The sequence below is a fragment of the Fringilla coelebs genome (genome assembly GCF_963513975.1).
Source record: "Fringilla coelebs genome assembly, chromosome: 4".
NCBI lineage: Eukaryota > Metazoa > Chordata > Aves > Passeriformes > Fringillidae > Fringilla > Fringilla coelebs.
The window spans coordinates 71399013-71415998 of record NC_140032.1 but is presented as its reverse complement, the minus strand read 5'-3'; the positions used below and the strand labels follow the sequence as shown (position 1 = coordinate 71415998).

At 55.0% G+C, this 16986-nt stretch overlaps 2 protein-coding genes across 2 annotated transcripts; both read right to left on the bottom strand.

The window, feature by feature from the left end:
• Positions 1-2081: 2081 nt before the first annotated feature.
• GSR (glutathione-disulfide reductase) lies at positions 2082-7089 on the bottom strand. The gene is made up of 13 exons (XM_084205032.1): positions 6925-7089; positions 6141-6167; positions 5832-5920; positions 5303-5372; positions 4993-5140; positions 4821-4875; positions 4643-4742; positions 4136-4222; positions 3778-3939; positions 3501-3612; positions 3296-3427; positions 2998-3131; positions 2082-2857 (listed from the first exon to the last, which is right to left on the bottom strand). Exons 1-13 carry the CDS (start codon positions 7051-7053, stop codon positions 2708-2710), a joined length of 1395 nt encoding a protein of 464 aa, XP_084061158.1. The 5' UTR covers positions 7054-7089; the 3' UTR covers positions 2082-2707.
• A 102-nt stretch (positions 7090-7191) lies between these two features.
• PPP2CB (protein phosphatase 2 catalytic subunit beta) lies at positions 7192-15467 on the bottom strand. The gene is made up of 7 exons (XM_084205033.1): positions 15228-15467; positions 10766-10975; positions 10384-10557; positions 10082-10171; positions 9298-9459; positions 8397-8515; positions 7192-7901 (listed from the first exon to the last, which is right to left on the bottom strand). The coding sequence occupies exons 1-7, from the start codon at positions 15327-15329 to the stop codon at positions 7829-7831; spliced, it is 930 nt and encodes a 309-aa protein (XP_084061159.1). The 5' UTR covers positions 15330-15467; the 3' UTR covers positions 7192-7828.
• Between the last annotated feature and the right edge of the window lie 1519 nt (positions 15468-16986).

Here is a 16986-nt window from a genome sequence, read left to right as displayed (position 1 = left end):
GGGGCTGCCCGGCTGGAAGGGTTTCTGGGCTGTGTTCCATTGCAGAGCCTCCCTGCTCTGCTTGAGGCATCCCTTTGCCTTGGGAAGCTCATTCCCAAGGTCAGGAAGTCAGAGTTACCTCTGCAGGTGCCGCCCCTGACACCCCATCCATTACAGCCCAGAATCCCCCGGAGCTCCGAGTGCTCCCAGCACAGTGGCATCTCCTGGACTCTGCTCCTACCTGCTGAGCTCCAGCGTTCAGGTCCAGGCTCTCCAGAGATTCCAGCTTTTATGCCAGGAAGTGGGGGGAAAAAAAAATCAGTCTGTGCGGCCCAGATGAAACCAGGTGGCCCCTGTAGCTGAAATGGCAGGTTCTGCCTTAGCTGCCTCTGCATCAGGTTTTTCTGGAATGAAAACCAGCATCCCAAGGAGAGATTCTAGGAGAACAGGCTTCCAATTCATGATTTCATGGATGCAGGAATCATTCTTCAATAAGAATAAATTCTCGCTTTTTTACACTCCCCTTTTAATTCCTGGCATAGTTTAAAAATTCATCCTTTAACAAATCATTTAAATTTGAGAGGACAATTATCCCAATATTAATTGAAACCAACAAATTCTTTTCCAGCATAACTCAGCGTGGAATTATAACGACTCTGTATGGCATCATCACGTGCTGTAAATGGAGGCTGAGAAGCTCCAGCCACACACAGACACTGCAGCAAGGCCAGTTCTGCCCTGTGTGATGCAGCAGATGGAATTCCAGAATCCAGGATGTTGGACTGGGGGCCCAGAGTTGGATGCACTAAAAAGCCACAGACAGAGAAACCACTGACCAAGAGAGGATCCTGCATCCAGGTAAGAGGATTTTGTCTAAAATTCCAACCCTAGCTCTCCCTGCACACACACACACTGCTGCAGTTCTCTGTGTCCCCATAATTTCCCCGTACTCACTTCCCCTCTGCCTGGAAGCCCAAAAGGTGGCGAGTTCACTCCGGAATCCAAAGAGCTTCAGATGGAGGGGTGTTACTCGTGGCAGCAACAAAATATCCACAAGGCAGGGCACTGAGACTTGCAGGGAACTGAGACTTGCAGGGAATCGCTTTCTGCTTCCCCCATACCCCGTGGAACATCAGCATGGAATCCTCATCACAAATTTATTGCAGAATATTGTCCTTTTAGTTTTAAAAACGGCTCCGTGAGCGGTAGGGCCGATCCGTGTCCCGGGACACTTCCATCTCTTTGGAAGGTCGGCGGCACCATCTGCTGGGAGCAGAAGGAAGGACAGGATGCGAAATAAACCCGAGGAGAGCTCATGGAGCCGTCACGGAACCCCAGAACGGTTTGGTTTGGACCTCGAGAGTCACCCAGCCCCACCTCGGAGGCTGTTCCGGGCAGGCTGCTGTCCATCGGCCCTGATGGCTGATGGTAATGGAAGGGATGGAGGTGCTCGAGAAATGCCAGTTGTTTTACCCTGTGTGGGCTAATCTGGTCATTAAAAAGACCAATTGACCTCTTCCAACAGGGAAACGAAACATGTGAGCAAGAGGCGCCAAAAAAAAAATGGCGTTCCTGTGAAATGCAATCTGCAAGTATCCGAATTAAAATTCCCCTGGATGGTCACCGGTTTGACTTCCACGGACCGCTCACGCTGCCCAGTTCTGCTGTCAACGCTTTTGTCCGTGGCATAATTTCTATTTTTGACTTGCAAAGAGCATCTGGACGATAGAGGGGCATGGAGGGGAAAGGAAGGGGAGCGATTCCCGGGGCGCGAATGTCCCCGGTCCCACCCCGCACACTCGAGCCCGCCCCGCAGCCCGGGGCTGCCTTGCTCCTCCCTCCGGCTCCCGCCGTGTCTCGCCAGTGCGAGGTGTGCCCTGAGCCGCCAAAAACAGGACTTGGGCTCTGTGACCAAATCCTTGGAGTGCCTGGAAGACCCTCCACTCACACTCCCCAGACAGGGCTGGAGTCTGTTTCACTGCCCCGAGACTGCCCGGGTGGGGACTTGTGGCTCCAAGTGCCAGCAACGCGGGACTTGCCTCATTTCTGAGCCAAAGGAAATGCCTGATTCATTTATTTATTACCAGACCCTAAAACTGGCCAAATGAGCCTGGTGCCCCCCAAACACAGGCCTCAGTCTCTATTTCCAGGACATGAAGGTGCCTGGCCCAGGCTCACCATGGGGTGTCCAAATCTGATCCCCAAAATCCCACATGACTCAAGCCTCTTCTTTGCCAGCTGGGTCCAGCTGCTGGAAATGGGGCTGGAAACAAGAAATTTGGTCCCTGAACCCCCAGCCTGGACTTCCCCTGTGATGCCAGGACAAGCTGGAGAGCCAGTGGTGTTGGGACATGAGACAAAGAAGAGGATGGAGCCCAACCAGGATACTGCAGCACCCAGGAGCACCCCAAGGACCCCACTGTCCTGCCCCTCTGCTGCTCCCCGCCCAGCCAGGGATTGCAGAAGAACAACCTGACTACTGCCAGCCTTCTCCCAAAGCACATCCATGAATCGTGCCAGCACCGTGCCTGGCTGGGCACGGCGGGAGGCCGGCATCGGAGAGCAAAGGGCAGAGACTGGCCAGCATCAGCGTGTTTACTTCCCGCAGCACAGCAAGCCACACCCACACTCCAGACACACCCTCCAGGCACCCGCCCAGCAGTAAGGCACTTCTGCAAACACTTGAAACATTTTTGCCACCGTCCCCAGCGTGTAGGTGCCCGCAGGCTCAGCGCAGCGTCACCAGCTCCTCGGCAGAAGTGGGGTGAATGGCAACGGTGTTGTCCAGGTCGGCCTTGGTGGCCCCCATTTTGATGGCCACGGCAAAGCCCTGCAGCATTTCGTCACAGCCCAGCCCTTGCATGTGCAATCCCACTACCTTTGGAGAAGAAGTGAGAGGCCAGGTGGGACCCAGAATCCAGGGAGAGCTCTTGGGCTTGAGGCTGAGGGAGCTGGATCCCAGCCCAAGAGCTGACCACCAGGGGAGAACAGGACAGCCAGCCATGGTCCCCCACTCACCTTCTCCTCCTTGCCAGCGCACACCAGCTTCATGACACACTTCACCTTCCTCTGGGTGACAGCGTGGTACAAGGGAGTGAAGGCTGTGTTGTAGATCTTCACCTTGTCCTTCCCATGAATGGCCACGGCCTCCTCTGCAGCAGAGGCCACAGAACAGGGGTCAGAGGGATGCACATGGGACATTCGAAAAGAGGAGTCAGAGCCCTTTGCTCAAGGCTCCCTTGCTGGAGCTCAAAGCATCTGGAGCGTGCAACCAGCAGTTCTGCCACGAGCAGCGTCCCCAGCCCCGTCACCCCACCTTCGGTGAGCCCCACGGTGCCGATGGGCGGGTGGCTGAAGACGACCGTGGGGATGTTCTCGTAGTCCAGCCGGGAGTCCTGCTTGCCCTCGAAGAGCCTGTGGGCCAGCTTCCTGCCGGCTGCGATGGCCACTGCGGCAGGGACGGGCACCCTGAGCCACGTGGCACCACGGGGCCGAGCAGAGGAGGGGGCACGGGGCAGTACCTGGGGTGAGGAGGGCTCTCCCGCAGACATCCCCCACGGCGTAGATCCCTCTCCTGCTGGTGTTCTGGTACTCATCCACCACCACGTGGCCCTTGGCGTCCACCCGCACGCCCTGCCGTGGCAAACAGCGGACACATATGCTCCAGCAGGGATGGGACGGCTCGTGGGGCCCCTGTGACAGGCTCTGGAGACCCAAGGGAACCCCAAAAACCCGTGGGACGCCCAGAGACCCGCGGGCACCCCCCAGCAGCAGGGAGGGGACGCGCTGCCATCTCACCACTCGCTCCAGGCCCAGCCCGTCGGAGCTGGGCTCCCGCCCCACGGCCCACAGCAGGCAGTCCACGTCCCGGATCACCGCCTCCGTCGGCTTGTGGCCGGGTGACACCGAGGCCACCGTCACATCCAGCAGCCCACACGGAGATTTGGTGACCTTCTTGACCTAAGGGGAACAGGAGCAGCCGGAGAAGATACAGATGGCTTTTACCTTGCAACAAGAGATGGCAGCCGTGCGGCAGAAGCAGGGATGTTGCCAAAACCACGGCTCAGCAAGCAGCACCAACAAGGGCAGCTTTCCCCCAGCCCTGCCTCTGCAGGAGGGATGGGACAAGCCACAAGGCTGCTCTGTGCTTTCCCACCTGTGTGTGCTTCCAGACATCCACCCCGCTGTTCTCCAGCTCCTGCGTGCAGTTGGAGCTGATCAGGGAGTCAAAGGTTCGCAGCACCTGAGCAAGGACCCCCCCAACCCTGTCAGACGAGGGTCTGCAGGCAAAGGCACCAACTGGCAGCCCCTCCACCGGCATTCCCCTGCTCCTGGAACCCAAGAGGTTTGGGATGCTTCTGGTTAACAAACTTCTCTCTTTGTTTCTCCATTATTTTCTTCTCCTTTCTTCCTCTTTTCAGGTTGTGACTTGAAATAAAGCTTGAGGATGGATGCAGTGACACGCACGGCTGCAGAAACGCCGGCCACGTGGGTGGGTGCTGCTAAAACGTGTCCCCTCCACCCTCTCCATGGCTCCCATGCCACCATCCCCTGCATCACACCCTCCTTCACCAGGAACTGACAGCCAGAAACCACTCTGACCACCAGGCCTGGGCGTGGCAGCGGGGCGGGAAGTGCAGCTGGGGACAGGAGGCGGCGCTACCTTGTCGTGGCGGATGAGCAGCGATGACTTGGAGCCCAGCGTGGAGAGGATCCCCACCATCTCCACCGCGATGTAGCCGGCCCCGACCACGACGCTGCGCCTGCGGAGAAGTGACAATGCCGTGTGCAGCCACCTGGAGGACGGCGCCGGTGGCTGCGGGGGATGGATCCCACTTTACCTGGGCAGCTCCTCCAGGTCGAAGAAGCCGTCACTGGTCATCCCCAGACTGGCACCTGCAAAGCAGAGATGCTTTGTCACCCTGCAGCTGTCCCTCTTCCCCTCCCAAAGCCTGCTTTGCTTGGGCAGACCTCTCCCCATTCCGGGAGCCCGGGGGATTTCATCATGCTCACCAGGGATTTCGCTGTCGGAAGGGACAGCCGGGCGCCCTCCCGTGGCTATAAGGATGTGAGGAGCCGTGTACTTTTTCCCATTGACTTCGATGGTTGGCTCGGGATCAGCGGTGAACTTGCCATAGCCCCGGATGATGTCAATGTGAGCCTTAGGGGTAACAGTTACAGGGTTAACGGAGGCAGGAGGAGACAGCTAATGGAGCCAGGGCTTCCACAGTCGGAGGGAGGACACCCATTAGGGCTGGAAAAGTGGCCAAAAATCCATCACTTCTGCCACTGGGATTGCAGGATAAGCACATCCCACGCTCACCCTCTTCACATTGTTCTCGTAGATGTCATTGAGGCGCCGCACGTATGCGTCTCGTTTCTCCTTGATGGTCCTGGAACAGAGCAGGGAATGCCATCACTGCCAGCAGGTGAACCTCTGAGCTCAGGAAGAACCTTGCACTCAGTGCTGTGGTCCAGGTCCAGGTCACAGGGTGGTGGGTCAGTCAGAAGTCAGATTGATGATCTCAAAGGTCTTTTCCAACCATGATTCTGTGAACTCAACCCCTCAGGCACGTGGCAGCCACGCCACAAAATAAAGCAGCTCTCTGTGACCCTTTCCCCACCAAAGCAACATTTCTGTGCCTGCCTTCCCTGTGTTTGTCTTTCCCAGAGTCTCTTCCCACAGCCAGGTTGGCTCCCTGTTCTCCAAAACACAGCTGGCCCTGTAACCAGCTCTGCACAGCCCACGGGAGCCTGGAAGCAGCCAGGGACCCCAGGGAAGTGGGCAGTGGGCTGCTCCCCGTGGGACACTCACTGGAAGATGCTGGTTCCCAGCTGGTTCCCGTTCTTACCTCCAGTTGAACTTGACACCCGTGGTTTCAAAGCCATAGTCAGCATGGTCGTGGACAAACTCAGCATGCACCGCCGTGTTCCACATCACCTGCCCAGGCAAACTCCAGGTTGGCTCAGGTGCACTGCTGCCATTCTGGGAAAACCCCTGCCAGGCTGCCTGATCCCTCACCTCTGCCCAGAGCGCCCACGGCATCCCTCCAAGGCCCTGCTTCCTCCCCACACCCTGTGCCAGCACCTCCCTGAAATTTGGAAGGCACCCACAGCAGACCCAGCCCACGCCACCAGAGTCGGTGGCAAAACAGCCTCACCTTCTTTGGCACACATCCAACATTGACCTGGAGGGAATAAGAACAAGTCTCAGGGTCAAGGCCCAGTTTTCCCAAGGAGTGCTCCAGAGAGCATTCCACATACCAGCTCTCTGCTCAGGAAAACAAAGGCAGGATTAGGGGTTCGTGGAAAAGGAGGGGTGTAACCGCCCTGGGAGGCTTAAGGTTTTGCGGTTTGCCCGCTTTCCTTCACTTCCTTGAAAGAGAATATGGAAGGTGGGGCCTTCAAACACACGGGGTTTTTTTCCATTCATCCTGTAAAAATTATTTGCTAGGAGAAAGGTGTTTGCCATCCTTTTCCTGCACTTCCGGGAATATGGTAATTTTCCCAGCAGAATGCATTTAGGGCATAAAATTAAGAGCCTGTCCCTCACTTGCTTGAGGAACCAGTTTGTTTTTTGGCTCGTTACCAGCTCACCATGCTCTTGAGTTCTGCTTTACCGCCTTGCAGTTGTGCTACACAAATCCAGGATCCATCGGCATACTGCCACCTGCCTGAAAACGGCTTGGAAACAACCGGGAAGAAGCTGGTGGAGATGGGGGATTGGGATCCATCCCGCTTCAGCCTGACAAGGCAGGTCCTTGCGCAACGCTCGGACACCGGGAGGGCGATTCCTCCTCTCCCACTTCCCGCACCGCCACCGTCCGGGGCTTCCGCCACCATCCCACAGTCACCGGGGTCAGCGAGGGGGCACCGGCCCCGCGTCGCTCGTCCCCTTCCCCGTCCCTCCCCGCCCCAGGTGCGGCTGCACCCCCAGAGACTCACGCAGGTGCCGCCGAGGCGCTGCGGCTCCACTAGCGCGACCCGGGCGCCGAGCTCGGCCGCCCGGCGGGCCCCCGCCAGCCCCCCGGAGCCGCCGCCCAGCACCAGCAGCTCGTAGGCGGCCGCCGCCATCGCTCCAGGCTCGGTCTGGCCCCGCCGCCCCGCCCCGGGACCGCCCCCGGTCCCGCCCCGCTCCCGCACGACACCACGTGTTGGGGCTGACAACGGCGAGTTTATTGGTTTAGGTACAGCGAGGAGGATTGCAAGCACTTCCAGGACAAATATACAGGGGGGAAGGGGGGGAATAACAAAAAAGAGAAAACAAAATAAACAAAATACCCCAAATCAAAAAAAAAAAAAAAAAAAAAAAAAAAAAGGGGGCAGGATCAGCACAGAATGGGAATAGAGCTAAAAAGGGAACGCTTTTATCTGGGTTATGACAACGTACTCCCAAGCAGGAATCACTTCCTTTCTCCAGTTAAGTTGAGCGGTCTTTCCAATAAAATAAAGAGTGGTGGGGGATGAAGTTAGTGTGCACTTCCCTGGAAAACAAACTCTAATTCATGCCAGTTAAACACTAGAACTAAAAATGTACAAAGAAGCGTCAGAGGAGATGAGTGTTGTTAGAGTGTTACCTTTTCCTCTCTGAACAGTCCAGAAGGAAAACAATGACTACAAATACAGCAGGCAAACTGACTTTCGGGCTGATGGGCATGGGACAGAGAGAGTGTCGTAAGGAATTCAGTCTCAAGTTGTGCTAAATGCTCTTCGTCCTCTGTATGGCACATTTTGGTCCATGATGGGGATTTTGAGTTGAGACGAACCCTGATTTCTTACAGAAACGTGTAAATATTGTTGCTCTTTTAAAATGCCAGGTGTACTTCCTTCTACAAAGGTTGGGAGAGGTTTATAGGAAGTAGTCTGGGGTACGACGGGTAACATGAGGCTCTCCACGACGAGGTGCTGGGTCAAACTGGAGGCTGCAGGAAACAAAAAGAGATCACTTACCCTCCTCCACAAGTCATTTTCCACTGCCATGAGAAACAACAGGCTAGTTCTCCTGCTGCTAGCGTACATAAAACATTCCAAGCCCCAAAACAAGAACCCATGGGAGTAGAAACTCACCAGAGTGACCCAGCAGCCTGTCCCCGCTTTCTCAGGGGAGCAGCTGAAAGCACAATGCAGACCCTCTCCCCCATCTTGCCAAAGATGAAAACAAATAGATAAATCCATGTGTTTTTACTCCCTCCATCAAGCTTAAGCAATAAAGAGATGGAAGTGCAAAGCTCCAACTCTCCAGACAGCCAGGAAGAGGAGCTTTTAGGAGCTTAACTCACTGCTTACTTTAAGGCAGAGCACACATTAATTCCAGGGTAGTCTGAGCTGGCTTTTCATGGAAGAACCCCTTTGGGAATGACCAGCCATTCCTCACAGAGCGGCTAGCAAGAGAGCCCAGCCCAAGGCGGGATACTCACAAGGAATATTTTAAAGTGTCATCTAGTTCCATGATAGCAGCCTGGTTCCCACAGCGGTAGCAGTAATTGGGGGCACTGAAGATGGTCACCACATTCCGGTCGTGGCACCAGTTATAACCCTGCCAGGGAGAGAGAGGGAAAAACAAAAGGTCTCTGTTAAACCTCAGCCCCTCCAAAGTTCCTCTTCAGGCTTAAAACTCTCTGAGGCACTTGTGAAAATGCAGATTTCCTGAAGTATTTCCAACTGACTTAGTTCCATTTCAAAATAGCTGCTTTACCACAAGAAGCAGCAGCAGGTACCTGGCAAAACCAGCTTTGAGCAGCCTACAGAGATCATCCACTTCTCACTCGAAAATTATGGACTGCACCACTAAAAAGCCTTGGGATTTTCAGGGATGCCTTCAGCTTTCCTCTGCCACAAGTGACAATTTGTCTGCTGAATGCCAGTGACTTCTGACACACGGTTCTGCTTAAGGGATCTACCTGCACTAGCTTTTCAAAAGGCATCTGTTCCATTGACCCACCTGGCATTTTTCCAGCAGGACATCCAAGAATAGCCTGTCAAGAGCCAAAAACGGCATAATCCCTGTCACATCTGACTGAGCACTATGGGACAGGCTGTTGGATGTAGCAGCAGTCAGAGTAAGAACAAGCCAGCACGGAAAAAGATGATTCCTGCCACAAATGGGGCATGACACAGCCCCTCTGGCAATTTACTTGGAGGGGAAAATTTACTTGGAAAGGCCAGAACATCCCCTTATTTAGGCTGCAGGTCAAAGCACGTCAGTTTATGTTGCTGTTTTCACATGACTAAAGCCTCTCCTGTGAGTGGAAGGTGTCCCAGAGGAGACCCCGTGGGCCTCTGTGCTGCTAGCCCTGGCTAGCAGAGTGCTTGCCCTACCTCCATGACCAGCTGGTGAGCGCGGGAGACCAGTGTGAGACCATTGGCGTGGTTGAAGGTTTCGGAAATGTCCTGCCCGAAGGTGTAGCCAGCACCACGTGGAGAAATGCCCCAGCCGCCGCGGTCATCCGGGTCCGACCACAACAGATCACACATCGGACCCTGGGAAGATTAGGAGCACTCTGTTAGACCACTGGCAAGGTGCTTCAACACATCTTATTTGCAGCAGCAAGACTGCCAACGCGTCCTGCTCGGTGCAAGGCACCTGAGGAGTTCACTAAACACACATCTAAGAGCCCCAGCCACTCCCAGCACAACTTCCAGCTGCCCCCAGAGCTCCAAGCGTGGATTTGTAGCCCAGATTACAGGCCCCAGGAAACTGTAACAAGGGGCAACACCCCAGGAGGGAGGCTGGGCTGCCTGGGGAGGAAGGATGGTGATACAATGTGGCTTCACATGGTGGTTGTCAGTTCACAACCACATCTGTGAGGAGGCTGAAGATAGTAAACACCCTCCCCCGCCAAATCCTGTTCTTTGAGTCAGACTGAGAGCCCAAAAATCCCACGATTCTGGGGAAAACAGCTGTGAAACCCCCACAGCTCTCCTTATGTAGGCTGCTGTAATCAAAGCACACTGACTTAAGTGTGTTTTGCCCAAATGTTCATCTGCTCTAGCTCCTGTAAAGGCCATAATCCACGTGTAACCACATGTCTAAATGGACTGCAATGTGAGAAAACATTTGCATTTTCCACCAGCAGATATTTAAGTTTCTGAATTCTATTACCTCGTGTGGAACTTCCTGCAGGCGGTCCAGAGCCCTGATATGATCCAGTGTATCTATGGATGGAGAGAGGCCACCGTGGAGGCAGAATATCTGGTCCAGAAAGAAAAGAGCAATCCATTAGGCGGGAAGAATGACCTCCAAACCAGCTGGGTCTAACTCCGCCAACACTCATTCACAACCCTGGCCATCTCTCCCTGGGATCACAAGTTACAGGAGCTTGTCTGGGACCGTTCCTCTGCATGTCAGACAACACAGCCTGCAGAAATCTACGCAGGGGAAGCTTTTCCTCACCCCAGACTCACCTGGCCGTCTACTAGAGCTGTGAGAGGCAGGTAATCAAACAGGTCTGTGAAGTACTTCCAGACGTTGGCGTTGCCGTACTTGCGCAGGCACTCGTCGTAGAAGCCGTAGACCTGGGTGATTTGCCTGCTCTCGTGGTTGCCCCTCAGGATGGTGATGCGCTCCGGGTACCGCACCTGGGGGCGGACAGAACCTTCCTCAGCAGGGGCATGCAAACAAGGAGTGATGGAATATCACCCCCAGCAGCCAAGCACTCCGCTCCCAGCACGTGGCCGCTGACACGGATCCATTTACACCCGTCATGCCCGAGCCACCGGCAGCGTCACCGGGAGGAGAAAATGGCTCCCAGCTCCCGGGTTTTATCCCCAGTCTCCCAAGGCGTACCTTCAACGCCACCAGCAGAGTCACTGTCTCCACTGAGTAATAGCCTCTGTCCACGTAGTCTCCCATGAACAGGTAGTTTGTGTCTGGAGACTTCCCACCGATCCTGAAGAGCTCCATGAGGTCGTGGAACTGCCCGTGGACATCCCCGCAGACGGTGACGGGGCAGCGTACCTCTTGCACATTGGATTCCTTGGTAAGGATTTCTTTAGCCTGGCAAGGAAAGCACGTTTAGGACACAAAGGGAGGAAGCTCCTCCAGAGGCAGGTGATGTTATTCCGCTGCATTCCCACTGGAAACCCAGTTTCATCCCCACTGCCCAAGCCAACCACTGGAAAAACAGTTTGGTGGTGTTTCCACCAAAAGGGTGTTGCCCAAATCCCAGGGATGAGCAGGTTTACTACAGCAAGGCCAATTTCCTTGCCCAGGGCACATTTTGCCCGCCAGAATTCCAACCCTCTTCCAAGCACAACAGTTCAGCAACTTCCACGGGCAAGTCACATACAACTGGAAAGCAAAGACAGAGGCAATTGGAACACATGGAGCCACAACCAGCTTCCCTGGCTGTACCCAGCTGGCAACAAAACCACCACAGATGGAGGGATGGCATCCCTGGGTTGAGTAATCTCGTCTTCCACACCCAGCAGCTCCCCTCTGCTAATTACAACCATGCAGTGTAGCCTATCTGCACCACCTCATTATCCTTATCAAATACCAGGTTTGTTGTGCTGCCTGCAGCTCACTGACTGATGCTGATCAGCGCTCCTGGCACATCTGAGGCACAGGGAACACCCACAGGATGGCTCCATCTGATCCAAACAAAAGGGCTGGAAGATCACCAACGCTGAGCAGTCACAGGCAGGTGATGATCTGGGTATTCCCTGCCATATCTCTTAGCTCAGGATGAGCTAAGGCTCACCCTGTGCTGCCAGAAGGGAGCTGCTTCCCAAGGATACCCTCTGAGGATGCCTGCATTCCCATTCCAATGTTTGCTGCCTTGCCTCTTTTCAGAAAAACATGTATTTGGCAGGAATAACCAGACCCCAAGCAGTTTGGACTGATTCCAGCATGCTCTCTGCACAGAAGCTAACCTGAAGGACCCTTAAAGTCACCTCCTGCCCATGGACTTGCTGAGATGGGCTCTGCCCGGGAACTGCTGAACATGTTGTATGCGAGTGCAGTAGTAGCACTCAAATTCTGCTCGCGCGTCTTTAAAAGCATTTATAGCGCCTTCGGAGAGCTCCCACCCTCTGAGAGAGACAAATATAAACCCACAAAACAGCTGCTCCCTGTGCTCTGGCTGCTGCACAAAGCAACAGGCAGGGGTTTGTTCCAAGCTGGAGCTCAGCAGGGCTCCTTTTCCACAGGAACAGGGCAAACAGGCTCCCTTCAAACCTACCCTGGGAAGGGGGCCGGCCCAACAACTGAAATGTTGGTGCCGGGAGAACCCCGGAGCTCCCCCAGACGAGGAAGGAGGAGCTGGCAGGTGACAGGAGCTGCCCCTTGTGCTGCCAAGCAGCTGCTGCCCCGCACCCATTTTAGCTCCCCCTGTGGGCAAGACGCTCATGGGTGCCCGTGGACACATCCAGGCTGTCACTTGAACTCCGCAGAGCTGGTTTACATCAGGCTCGGGAGCCCCAGTCTGCCCTCACGTGATCATTCCCAAATGCAGAACACGACTCTCAAAATGCTCAGCATCAATAAAAACACCCCAGAAAAGCAGTGACTAACCAGTGCATCTGCCTGCAGTGTGAACACTGAAATCAAATGACTTAACATAAAAAGCACTATTACAAAGCAAAAATAAAAACCTCTGATGCAAGCAGGCTGCCTGGCATCACCAGCACTTACTTAATCCAGGAGGCTAATAAATAACTATGACTTGGAAGTCAAAATTTAGCTACCTTTGTTGCAGAAAACAGTGACTAATGGTATCAGCTTCCTGTGCATCTGTCCCACTTGTGCTGGATGAAAACCATATCCAGGTCAGGATGAAAAGCAGCAGCTTTTAGGAGTTCTTATTAAATAAACCTCCCTTGTATTAAATAAACCCAACCAATGGTTGCCTGTTTGTGCCCAAAGAGCCTCTGAAGAGCAGCTCATTGGCTGGCTGTGAGCTTGCCATCACCTCAACTCCTTGGGTGCTTCCGAAGGGCCTTGGAGAGAGGAAAAACTCCATTCCTTCTGGAATATTCATTCCCTCAGCTTGGTCTGACCCATAGAGGCTCATTCTCTGGGAATCCGAAGCCAGGCATGGAGTTGGGGACCCAAATTCACCTGACCCTCCATCCCACCAATGTCCACAGTGCAAACTACTGTACCACCAAGTGGGCTGAGGATAGTGAACCTCAGGGAGCTTGGCTGGAACGAGAACCAGCCAAGTGGGACGGAAGCCAGAGGGATGGCAGGGAGGGAGCTGTCTCACCCTTCAGGAATGAGGCAGCAGCGGACACCCAGAGCCTCTGCCAGGTGCCCAGGTGCTCCCAGAGGCTCCTGAACCAGCACCCCCAGGATGAGCACCGCCAACAGAGAGACAAAACATGGCCAGCCACGACACAGCACAACACTGGGCACTGCCTGCAACGGGACTGGGTCCCCTCTTATGCCTCCAAAGAACCAGGAGAAGCTGCAAGGAGAGGGATGACCGTGGATGGCTGCTTGTTTAGCTCAGGAGACTGCCTTTTCCCTGCCTTCTTCCACAGCCCGTTCCATCATCTTGGTGAAAAACCTGGATTAAGCAGGATGGCTCTCAACTCCCTCCCCTCATGCTCCAGCAGTGACCACAATTAATCCTTCTATCGGCCTCTGAATTTCTGCAGGATTTGAGCTAATTTCATTTTAAACACCAACAGAATGGGAACAATGTCACCATGTTGAGGACCAGCACCTCCCTCACCTGCATGAGCCACAGGGGGCAGAGCAGCTGCCTAAGGAGGTTGCCACTGGGCAGGTGAGGACACAAGGTCCTTCCAGGGCTGCAAATTTCAACAGCTTTGAAGAGTGCACAATCACTAGGCACACCTCCACTGTGTCCAGTCCTTCCCTCATCACTGCCCGCTGTGCCAGTACTTAAAACCAAGAATGACCCACACAAATAACTCTGGGATTTTTCTGGATTTTTTCCCCCACTTCGTTTTCATTTTTTGTTTTAGTACTCAGTTCTCCCACAAACTAACACCTGAGGCAAAAGGTACTACTGTGCTGGGCCTCTCTGAAATCAGCCCCAAACACAAGAGTGCTAGGAAGTGTTCTGGAGGATTTCTCCAAATATAATTTCAAGGAAACCAACTAAACCAGCTTTGTGGCAGGGCTGCACACCCAGAGGTTTTTGTAAGCTCCTCTCCTGGGTGACACAACCACTCCCCAAAACTTAAACAAGCCAAGTCAGTGCAGGGCACAGTGTTTCCTTCATGTCCCAGTCGTTTCCATCAGTTTCCAGCAGCCTGGAAGAACGAGGTGCTGTGACAGATGACACACCTCCCTGTCACCTGCCTCCTGAAGGACAAACACCCTCCCCACCTCCAGCTGAGCTCTCCCATCCAGCTTCTCCCTATTTCCTGTGTATCCAGCCACAATCTGCTTCCCAAAACACAGCAGCCACAACTCCAGCTTCCCAAACAGCCACAGCTCCCTCACAACTCAGGGAGCTCTGGAGAAAGAGTCACAAACGGACAGCCCCAGCACGGGATTGAAAAATGAAATGGAAGGGAAGAAAACAGAGGCTGTCTGGAGGTTAGGGAGCGCTAGGATCACTGCTGGAAGAATACGACAAGGAAAATCTGCCCGTGGTCACAGACTGCAGCGTTGAGGGACTGCTCAGACAACACCCAGCACAGGTCTGAGCACCTTCCTCCTGATGGGAAAAAACGGCTTCTCCCAGTCCCCACTAAACAAACCCGAGCACGGTTTGCCAAGGCCTGTCCAGAATAGCAGACAGTGTCCTTTATCCGACCACTCCTCTTTCTATTTTGGTCCCCTCAGCGGGCTGGGAGCCTCTTTGGGTCTCACCTCTGCTTGCCGAGATCCCACCTGGGAAACCAGCGGGTTTCCTTACTGACTCGGGCTTGATTTTTCAGCGCGGGGCTCCTCCATGTTGTGCGGCACCCCAGGACGTCGGGTACCCCCAGCGCTGGATACTCCAGAGGCAGCCACCTGGCCAGCCCAAGTCCAACCTCACAGAAACCGCCCCAGGCATCCAGGGCCGGATATCCCACAGGCACCATCCCGCTCTCCCCAAACCCGCCGGCACCAGCCGCTCTCCCAGCGCCGATATCCCGCCGGGCGCATCCCCGCCTCCCAGAGCCCGATATCCCGCGGGCACCACCCCGCTGTCGGCAGGCCCGGTGTTCCACAGGCAGCACGCCGCCTCCCAGAGCCGATAGCCCTGGGCCGCAAGCCCGTCTCCCAACGCCGGACACACCGCGGGCACCGTCCCGCCCTGCCAACGTCCGGGCCCCGCACTCACCTTCTCGCACAGGCTGCGGACCTGGCTCTCGCTCAGCTGCCGGCACTCGTTCAGCTGCTCGATCCACTGGTCCAGCTCCTTGGCGAAGCCCTTCTCCTCCATGGCGAGGGGGGCCGGGCGGGCCCCCCGAGGCCCGGGCCCGCCTGTGGGTGCCGGCGGCGGCCGGGGACGCGCGGCCCGCTCGAGTCTGCTCCGCTCCGCGTAATGGCGGCGCCCCCCGCCTGCCGCGGCTGCTGCGCACTTCCGGCCACGCCCACGGCCGCGCGCGGCGCGCGCCGACGCTTCCGGCGCGCCGAGTCGGCCTCAGAGCCCCGCCCCTCCCCGCGGGCCCCGCCCCCCGCTCGGCCCCGCCCCCTCCCCTCACGGCTGCGCGCGGCCATGGCGGCCCCGCTCGTTGGCGTTCGCCCTGCCGGCAAAGGAATAAAGTGCTCCCTTCTCGCTGAGGGAAAAGGATAACATCGCACGGCTTTGCTCCCGCTGTGCGTGTCGAGTCGCCAGCGCTGGCAGCGGGGCGCGGGAGTGTAACAATCCCTGTCTGCCTCTCAGTAAATGCGCGGTGTTCATTCCTTTCGCCATATTCCCGCGGAATACTGTGGGGCAATAATCGCAACTGGAGCGCGTGTACGATGATGTGCCAAATATGACACAGGATCAGTGAATATAAGCAGTAAAAATTAATACATCTGCTTACAATCTGGCACTCCTCCTGCCCTCAGTTTTAAACTGTGACGGACCTGCACAATTTCCCACCTGCTGCTCTTTATTTCTCTCCTTCGGACTCGTTCTGCTGTCTCCCCTGCGCCCAAATGGAGCAGAAATATCCTGACAGAAATGCAACAACTGAGGCTGCGACACTGCCACAAGCTGGAGGGCCCAGGCAGCAAGTCCTGGGGTTTTGGGAAACCCCTGAGGGGACACTTCCCTGGGATTTTTAGCAGGATGGAGTAGATCATGTGGTGTGTTTGTTCATGTCAGACGGCAAGGCTGAGGTTTGCCGAGGAGCTGCTCAGGCTGTCCTAGCAGGAACACCCGTGCTGGTCACAGTTCCCTTCGTCTCCGCTGGGTAAAACAGACACACTGGTGGCCTTCACCCTGAACTGAGGGGGGAAAAATGAAAGGATTCACAAGATCACATCCCTGAAGTGAATTTTCTAACTAAAAACACAGGCAGCAAAGTACAAGAGAGCAATTTACATAAAACCCAACTTTGTAGCTACTGTTGTAGATGACGATTGCTTGCCAGTCCAGTTCCCAGGAAAGCTAGCTGCCAGGAACTGTTCACCCTCCTCTGGATGTTTGATTTGTTTTCCAGAAGATCATTTCTCACCATATTGCCCATGTTTGTGACACTGCAGCAGAGAACAGCCGTGAGATAAGACAAATCCAGCCTCGTGGCAGGGGACAATAAATCTTCCCAGCCCGGAGCATAGAGGAGAGCAGCACCCCCACTAAAAATCACCCCTGGCTTGCCCAAAATGACCCCAAAAAGGGCATCCTGAGCCTCAGGAGGTCAGCCTGAAAAAAAATGCTGAGCAGCTCTTATCCCATCTTTCAGTTTCTGGAGGTTTCCCCGTGATTTAACTCGAGGAAACAAAGCCCACGTGGACATGCACGCTTTGGTGCTAAGTTTCTATTTACTGATTCCTTGCCACCATTAAAATGTTTAATAGGTGAAGCTTAAATGGAAAGATGCAGCTGAGATAATTCTCTTGGCTCCCTGTCAGGAATAAAGAGGTTTTGAGGTATCGATCCGACGGCA

What these genes read in the sequence shown, in the direction of transcription:
- GSR (XM_084205032.1), bottom strand. Translation starts at nt 7,053, where the DNA reads ATGGCGGCGGCCGCCTACGAGCTGCTGGTGCTGGGCGGCGGCTCCGGG. An exon ending in TTCCGACAGCGAAATCCCTG is followed by an intron (nt 4,876 to 4,992) that starts GTGAGCATGATG and finishes TCTGCTTTGCAG; the next exon opens with GTGCCAGTCTGGGGATGACC. An exon ending in GAGAGCCCTCCTCACCCCAG is followed by an intron (nt 3,428 to 3,500) that starts GTACTGCCCCGT and finishes TCCCTGCCGCAG; the next exon opens with TGGCCATCGCAGCCGGCAGG.
- PPP2CB (XM_084205033.1), bottom strand. Translation starts at nt 15,329, where the DNA reads ATGGAGGAGAAGGGCTTCGCCAAGGAGCTGGACCAGTGGATCGAGCAG. An exon ending in TCCGCAGCCTGTGCGAGAAG is followed by an intron (nt 10,976 to 15,227) that starts GTGAGTGCGGGG and finishes TTTCCTTGCCAG; the next exon opens with GCTAAAGAAATCCTTACCAA. An exon ending in TGCAGGAAGTTCCACACGAG is followed by an intron (nt 9,460 to 10,081) that starts GTAATAGAATTC and finishes TAATCTTCCCAG; the next exon opens with GGTCCGATGTGTGATCTGTT.